Source organism: Hypomesus nipponensis, chromosome 11 (assembly GCF_054491055.1).
Source record: "Hypomesus nipponensis isolate SF chromosome 11, ASM5449105v1, whole genome shotgun sequence".
NCBI lineage: Eukaryota > Metazoa > Chordata > Actinopteri > Osmeriformes > Osmeridae > Hypomesus > Hypomesus nipponensis.
This window is the reverse complement of record NC_140371.1, coordinates 17,611,111-17,619,503: the sequence shown is the minus strand read 5'-3', so window position 1 is coordinate 17,619,503 and position 8,393 is coordinate 17,611,111. Positions and strand designations below refer to the sequence as shown.

Sequence of the window (8,393 nt, the reverse complement as noted above, 5' to 3'; positions counted from 1 at the left end):
GGAAACACACAATACGCACACACACACACACATCGATTTAATTTTTGATCTACATTTCTCCTCTGCTCTTGTCCTTCTTCCGAGGAGTGAGCAAGGAAACGTGGGGCCCATTCACCAAAAATGCCTTCTGAAAAAGTGCTCACCCTGTCGTCATTTTGTGATTCTTTCTGGTGGAACCCCTTTTGAGCATGGGGAAAACATGTCATCTTCACACAGAAACCCAAGCACCAAACAGTTCCCCAAGCAGGAATCAAACCCAGGGCCTGCTTGCCAACACTCTTTCTATATTGACACCTAGGAACTACAGCTCTTTACTCTGATTCATAATCTATAGGAGACATACAACATGATCAATAGAGGAACAGGGGATGTATTGACTAGGCTCGATCTCTGCGAGATGAACACACTGCTCAATACAGTGAAAATAATAAGATGACGGAAAAGGAGTAATCAGAGAGAACTGAGTCCTGTAAGCGTTTATTATGTTGCCATCTAGAGGATAAATACTTAAAATGTATATGCTCCCGTGGTGCTTTGCGATTCAGTTTGTACAAAGCTGTGGCCAATGAAATTCCTGAAAAACTCTTCCGGTTTTCACCTATTGGCTGTTCTTCTCGATGGGCGAAATTTGAAGTTGAGTTTGAAGTTGGTTCGTGTATAACAGAGCGCCAGTAGGATTTAAGACGGATTTAAATTACTGTTACACGGAAAGTGTCCAAAAGACGACGAAAAGAGAGGATTTCATCAGGTAGTGACGCCTTATACTGAACATTTATATTGAAATGACTCTGATGTTAGTGAAAGTGATATAGTGCATTCGTTAGCTACCACACAGTAGCGTAGCAAACGACAAGATAGCTAGCTAGCTAACTAGATATAGCTATTTTAGCCTGTTAACTAGCTGACTTTCTATTTTTAATTGGGACTGTGTTGTAGCAACTGAACGCCAACAGTAATGGATGAATCAACTGATTAGTTGGCCAGTTTCTTGTTTCTTGACTAAGAAATTAGTTTCAGCTAACGTGTTTGCCTTTTTTACCTTTTACAGTTGACGCTTCGTTTGCAGGGTTGCTGTGTTTTGCAAACATGTCTTCGCACAACTCTTTTAATCAAATTAAAAGAGACGAGAAAGGGAGAAACATTCAAGTCGTTGTGAGATGCAGGTACATAGCTTGCTGACTTTTATTGTTGTGTTTTGCCATCTCGTATTATAAGAGGAACTGAAACTTAGAGCCACGGATACCGCTATTTTGAGTAGTTGGTAGCTCTAGTTGGCCTACGTTTATACCTAGCCAAGCAACGTTAGCCAGTTGGACTTGAACTCACTCTTGGTATTTTGATTCCATTGTAGACCTTTTAATACGGCTGAACGCAAGACTGCCCATGGCGTCATCGACTGTGATCCTAACAGAAAGGAAATATTAGTGCGAACTGGAGGGGTCAACGACAAAGCAGCACGAAAAACGTATACGTTTGACATGGTAAGGTGTAAGTCTAACGGTGCAACCGTCTTTAACATTTCCAATGTCTTCCACCTTAAAGGTAATCTTGTATGTTAAACTTGAAGGTTTTTGGACAAGCTGCCAAGCAGATAGAGGTGTACAGGAGTGTTGTGTTCCCCATCTTGGATGAGGTGATCATGGGATACAACTGTACAGTTTTTGCGTAAGTAGTTTGTGGCAAGGAGAGAGAAAGAATATGCCTATTCATAGTCTGAAAACAATGACCCGCTGCAAGTCATTTAGATGACCACCATAAACCTCTGATTTCCCTGGCTCTTTAGATATGGACAGACAGGTACTGGGAAGACCTTTACCATGGAAGGAGAACGATCTCCCAATGAGGAGTTTACCTGGGAAGAGGTATGAATTATAAAGCATCATCAATGTATGTTTTATGATCTTTCGATAGCCATGCACTACAATTTGATTAATTGTACTGATTGTTTGTAGATATCCCTACTATGACTTAATTACACAGTGCTACTAGTGTATTTTCCTGAACTCAGACCTAACCTTTTGTAATAGTATTTTTACCTTCACAATACATGGACAAACCGAAATTAGACTACTTTGTCATTGAAAAATATCCCAAACGTCTGCTCTCAGGACCCTCTGGCTGGAATCATTCCCCGAACTTTGCATCAGATTTTTGAGAAGCTCACATCAAACGGGACAGAGTTCTCAGTAAAGGTGTCACTGCTGGAGATCTACAACGAGGAGCTGTTTGATCTGCTCAGCCCGTCCACAGATGTCAATGAGCGTCTCCAGCTGTTTGACGATCCTCGAAACAAAGTATGACCGCCACAAAACAAACCCCTAGACTAGTCTAGCTCCTCTGAACATGAAGTCATATTTCAGGGCAAATGAGTGCTCATTCAGGGGGCCGTAGTCTTACCGTGCGTAGGTGACCTGCATGTTTGTTACATTTGTGATGTTCTGTATGTCTGCCAGCGCGGGGTAATCATCAAGGGCCTGGAGGAGATCACGGTTCACAACAAGAACGAGGTGTACCAGATTTTGGAGCGAGGATCAGCCAAGAGGAAGACCGCTTCCACACTGATGAATGCATACTCCAGGTAAATCCCTATTGCTAATTCAAGTTGGTAGGGAGGTAAGTAACGGGATGTTGCCGGCTCAAATCCTGGGTTGTGTGGTTGAGTTAGTTGGAAACAACCAATACCAGATTTAAAGATTGGGTCAATCTTGTAGTTTATCCACTGAGCCTTTCAGTGAGTTGTTTGTTTCTGTGTTTCAGCCGCTCTCACTCAGTGTTCTCCGTCACAATCCACATGAAGGAGATCACCCTGGATGGAGAGGAACTGGTCAAAATCGGAAAACTCAACCTTGTACGTTGCATACACACTGCCACACTGTCAAAACATGTAAAATACATGTACGTTGACTCATAACTGACTCCTTCATTGCTCTAGGTGGACCTGGCAGGCAGTGAAAACATCGGCCGTTCCGGGGCTGTGGACAAGCGCGCCCGTGAGGCGGGCAACATCAACCAGTCCCTGCTGACCCTCGGGAGGGTGATCACAGCCCTGGTGGAGAAGAGGCCCCACGTCCCCTACCGGGAGTCCAAGCTCACCCGCATTCTGCAAGACTCTCTTGGCGGGCGCACAAAGACCTCCATCATCGCCACTGTCTCCCCTGCTTCCATCAACATGGAGGTAGGTGCCTGTGTATAGTGGGGTTTGGTGTGTGTGTGTTTTTTATATAAATATATATGTGTGTGTGTGTGTGTGTGTGTTAAATATTAATCTTTTGTTCTCTAGGAAACCCTGAGTACTCTGGAGTATGCCAACCGGGCCAAGAACATCATGAACAAGCCTGAGGTCAACCAGAAGCTGACCAAGAGGACTCTGATCAAGGTACATTGACTTGAGAAATACACAACCCGCATAAATAAGGTGCTATAAATACACATTCAATGTTAACTTGATCTTTATCCTTATGCTACAACATACTTTTGATAACATACATTACTATTTAACAAAAGTTTCCCTGACCGATACTAGATTTTTTGGGGCCAATACCTTGTATTAGTGAGCAAAATAATAAACTTGACTTTATAATAAATAAATAAAAAATCATCAATAAAATGTATAGAACCAAATATATAACCCGAAATATACATAAAATGCTACCTGCATAACTCAAAGAAGAAAAAAAAAATTGTTTGCACATATTTAATATGTGACAGGCCCATATTGTGTCATTCAATTATTTTTGATATAATCCTTTTCAGGAGTACACTGAAGAGATTGAGCGCCTGAAGCGGGACCTGGCTGCCACACGAGACAAGAACGGAGTTTACCTCTCAGCTGAGAACTACGAGTACGTAACAGTTCTGCACCAGTAGTGACGTTATACTGCCTGTACTGGCACACATGATGTCTTGTTTTTTGTGAGATTGGTGTAGACATGCATGTAGTTGATGTATGATGCTGTCCTCTACAGGAACATGAGCAGCCAAATATCTGGGCAGGAGGAGCAGATCACAGAGTACAATGACAGGATATCAACCATGGAAGAAGAACTGAGGAGGGTATGTGATTTTCATAAACAGCAATACTACTTCATTTCAATTGAAATGTTATTATTGTACATTTTTTAAACAAAGGTGGGAAAACCAAACTGAATAAAGTCACTACAAGTGTTGTAGCAATTATTTTTTATCATAAAAAGATGTCTTCACATGTATTTTCTCCTGACCTTTCCTAACCTGTTCCTGCCTGACCTCCTGCCCCCACCCCTCCAGATTACTGAGTTGTTTGTGGACAATAAGAGTAAGCTGGACCAGTGCAGCTATGAGCTAGATGAGAAGAACCAACGCTTGGAAGAGACCCACAAGAACTTGCAGCAGACCCAGGCTAAGCTTAGCCAGGAGGAATTCATCTCCTCAAATCTGGCCTCTACACAAGAGCAGCTGTACTCCACTGCTGGCCAGGTAGGAAGTGCGTGGTGGAGGATTTTGAAACACTTGCTTGACCATTAAAAATTATCAATGGAAAAAAGTGTTTTGTTCATAACCCTTAGTCTGCGTCAGATCATGGTTAATATAGTGTTTTAACAACGGAACGAATCACGTGTCTTGACCTTTCAACCGTTCTTTCCAGCTGCTGTCGACAGTGGACGTCAGCACCAGCGATGTGTCGGGCCTGCACGCCAAGCTGGACAGAAAGAAGCAGGTGGAGCAACACAACAACGACATCCAGATGAGCTTCTCCCAGCGCATGGAGCTCATGTTCAGCCAAATGCAGCACTCGCTCCAGGCCCAGGGCTCCAGGCACCAGGACATGCTGCACCACTGCACAGGCTCCGTCGGTAGGAGGACAATATCCATCAAATAATGCATCCTTCTCTGTGGAACCAAATGTCAGCTCTGTTCTGATTGTGTGTTCTCGCCCTCCCCATCAGAGAGTCTCTCGGCAGTAAACGACAAGACCTTTAAGAGTGCCATGGCAACGGTGGCCTCCTCCCTGGGTGGGATTAGGGAGCTTGTGGTGGGGGGCGTGGCCAAGGTCCAATCTAAGATGGCGGAGCAAGAGAGTCTGTGCTTGCAGAGCAGGGACTCTCTGCAGCTCCTCCTGGTAAGACTGGATTGACGCAACACGTGTCATGTATGGATTTAGAGTGCACACACTAAATATTTATGAAGCCATGTCTGATGTGGCAAGTCTTCTGTCTATTGATCTGATGTGAAGCAGACATCTATGACCACAGTGTTAAATCTTGTATGTGGCAGAGGTGTGTTAACCAGGGGTCCTCCTGTCCACCAGGAGGAGCACAAGCAGGAGATGGAGGAGGTGCTGGTGGCCCAGGTGCTCCCAGGCCTGTCTGCCGTCATGGCCCTGAACGACAGTCTGAAGACCAGCATGGAGAGTCACCGCACCCTCGCTACCCAGGTCAGAGACTCACTGTGGGAACAATGCAGAAGAATCAAACTCACAACACCGATGACACACATCAAACCCTGTCTAGGTTCAAACACTATCTGTTGCCCTCCAGGTCTTTTCTAATTCCATGTGTGTCTGGCTCTACAGATGGAGGCGATGAAGAAGGAGATGAGTGTGTTCTTCAGCATGCATGCTGGAGAGCTGGCCGTGCTGAGGGCGACCACCACCCAGGGCCTGGGCTCTCTGCAGGCTGAACACAACAGCCTGAAGGAACGGATCAGCCAGGCAGACCACAAGCACCAGACGGTAAGTCCTTCCCCGTCTGTTGGGAATCTGCTGTCCTCTGTTGCTGTATAGGAGAAATGTCTACCTTTTCTTAACTTAGCCTTGTGTAGCTAAGGCTGTGAAAAAGCTGCCTTGTAAGGCTTAACGTGTATTTGTATGGAGCTCATGTCATGGGTTATGCTTGTGGTCATACAGGGCATGTCCCAGGTGATCCACTGTCTGCAGAATCAGCTGAACCTCCTCGCCATGGAAACCCAGAGTGACTATGCGGGACTGATGACTGCCACTGATGCCCTGCAAGGCCCAGTCCAAACCCTGCAGAACACTCTCACCAGGTCAGATGCTCACACACACACACACACACACACACAATGCAGCGCCAGTTCTTTTAATCATGCGGTATACAAGATGGTCAGAATTTCTTTCACACACCAGTGTTCCATTTGAACAGCCGTCCTCCTTCCCTGTCTGCAGTCAGTGCAGCGCTGCAGAGAGCCAGGTCTCGGCCCAGCGAGATCAGCATGCCTCCACCACCACCTCCCTGGTGAGCCAGCTGCAGCAGACGGCGCGGGAGGTGCAGCAGACTCTGGAGGAGAGCTCTGGCTACTGCGGCCACCTCCACAGCTCCCTGGGAGGCCTGGGTGAGAGGAGCCTCCAGTGGTGCTCTAGCACCAGGGAGCAGGCCCAGAGCCAAGCCCAGGAGCAGCTCACCCTGCTGAAGGACAACACGGTCTCCACGCACACCCTGCTGGAGGTATTAACCCTATGGAATTCATCATAAAAACGCGTCGTAGTCACCCCTGTATAAGTAGCGTGAGACATTTTCAGCTTGTTTGGTTGGAAAGGTAAGTCAGGGGGATGTGTGTTGATTCTGCTGTGTGTTGTCAGAGCGTTGAGACTGGCTGTGAGGCCCACCTCCAGGAGGTTCAGGGGCAGCTGCAGCAGCAGCAGGCTGAGGTGGCTCAGGGTCTGGTGGCCATGAAGCAGCAGACCTCCACGGACCACAGTGCCCTGGAGGACCACCAGAGGGAGCTGCAGGCCCACATGGATGCCGCCCTGGCCCGCGTCCACACCTTCCTAGCAGAGGAGCTTCGACAGGATGTCCCCACCGGTGAGCCAGCCCCTCTGGGTGTATTATTTGTAATGGCTGCCCTCTTGTCAAATTCTGGACATCTGCTTAACCAAGCTAGGTTTATTGCACATGTTTACAGTGTACCTGTAACACGCTGCCATCAGTCCTTAGAGGAGTGGGAGCAACCCACCCCCAAAAAACGGTTCCAGACGAACTTGCGCAACGTTGGCATCCATCCTGTCTGCTCCAGTCACTGACTGGTGGTCTGGTGTTTCCCTCCCCCAGGAACAACTCCCCAGAGGAAGGAGTACAAGTACCCGCGCGTCCTGGCCAAGTCCCGGAGCCGGGCTGAGCTGCTGGAGAGCCTCCGCCAGGAGCAGGAGGAGCTGCAGGCTGCCCTGGCCCAGTGTGACACCGTGGAGGAGGAGGAGGAGAAGCAGGACCAGGTAGCCCAGACACCCTCATCTGATCTGGGGGATGAAACGATACTGTCCTCTACCTCCTATGAGGAGCTCCAGTCTAGAATCCTCTCAAGTGTCATACATTTTATTCTTGGAGTGGTTTTTCCAACGCTGTGTGCAATGGTGGCTTCCATGGTCTATTGAGTAGCTCAACCACCACTGAAATGGGGTTTTAAATACGTAGGCCTATATCACAACGGTAATACATTGGTTTTCTAAAATGTGTCGGCGGATTTGTTGTTAGATGTGGGGCTTTGGTCTTGCCCTCTCTAATGCCATGCTGTTACAGGACTCCCTCGAGGACCAAGTGAATGGAGACAGCACCATCGAGTTCCCCTATGTCGACGAGAACCTCATGTGTGATGAGAACCACCGGGGCCCTTTCTTTAAGGTGAGACGAGCTGTACTGCGCAATGTTTGGCTCTGTGCCACTAACATGAACACTGTTGGCTGGATGTGTGTGTGTGCGCTTCAGGAAGGCTGTATCACAAGTTTACTTTCAAGATAATTAAACTGGGTCAAATTGTTTTTTTGTTTGTTTACCCTCCAGAAAACTAAGGCCCACAAGAAGGAAATTAAGGCCCTCAGTCGCCTCAAATCGGCAGAAAATGAAACTCAGGGAACACCACCTCGATCCATGTTACCTCTCAGGAGTCAGAACTAAAACAACTTGAATGTCCTTATAATATTTTATTTTTATTAGAATTAGCCTTTCAGTATCTTCACTGTATGTTTTTTACTTTGCTATTTTTAATCTGTTTTGTGTTAACCTTTGAATTATTATTGAAAACATGAGCTACAAATCTGAACTATAAATGTCATTGCTTTAAATGTATTATTAAACTGAGGTTTTGTAATAAGAGGTTGGTTACCTTCATTGTTATATTTTGTTGGAATTGGTTGGCTCGTTTCTGTCAACTATCCCTTTAAATCGCAGCCTTGGAATCGGACGGTGAGAAGGAAGACAATATATGGAGCTCTAACGTGTGAAACTGATTTACGAATGGCAATGTCCCTGTTTAGCTAATCTAGGCTGCCCTGAATGTTCATGACCTTTGTTATTTTTAACATCTTAACGTCCACTTGGTGTATTTAATTGAAGATTTAATTAGTGAAAATGAATTATATTGTGGCATTATTATTGTTACGCTCATATCTCAATGCGACCCAG

The 8,393-nt window shown here is 46.2% G+C and overlaps 1 protein-coding gene across 1 annotated transcript; it reads left to right on the top strand.

The window, feature by feature from the left end:
• The first annotated feature begins 606 nt into the window (after positions 1-606).
• Positions 607-8,340, top strand: kif11 (kinesin family member 11). Its single transcript, XM_084667322.1, has 23 exons — positions 607-748; positions 1,049-1,163; positions 1,352-1,481; positions 1,568-1,665; positions 1,784-1,862; positions 2,109-2,294; positions 2,454-2,578; positions 2,758-2,848; positions 2,933-3,175; positions 3,281-3,376; positions 3,754-3,842; positions 3,966-4,053; positions 4,267-4,455; positions 4,625-4,832; positions 4,926-5,098; positions 5,288-5,413; positions 5,552-5,710; positions 5,885-6,024; positions 6,164-6,443; positions 6,578-6,800; positions 7,047-7,207; positions 7,512-7,613; positions 7,773-8,340. The coding sequence occupies exons 2-23, from the start codon at positions 1,087-1,089 to the stop codon at positions 7,884-7,886; spliced, it is 3,177 nt and encodes a 1,058-aa protein (XP_084523448.1). The 5' UTR covers positions 607-748; positions 1,049-1,086; the 3' UTR covers positions 7,887-8,340.
• The last annotated feature ends 53 nt before the right edge of the window (positions 8,341-8,393 follow it).

Excerpts from the sequence above, each read along its gene's own strand:
- kif11 (XM_084667322.1), top strand. The coding sequence starts at position 1,087 with ATGTCTTCGCACAACTCTTTTAATCAAATTAAAAGAGACGAGAAAGGG. Across the intron at positions 3,843-3,965 it reads CTCTCAGCTGAGAACTACGA|GAACATGAGCAGCCAAATAT; the intron begins GTACGTAACAGT and ends TGTCCTCTACAG. Across the intron at positions 5,711-5,884 it reads CAGACCACAAGCACCAGACG|GGCATGTCCCAGGTGATCCA; the intron begins GTAAGTCCTTCC and ends GTGGTCATACAG.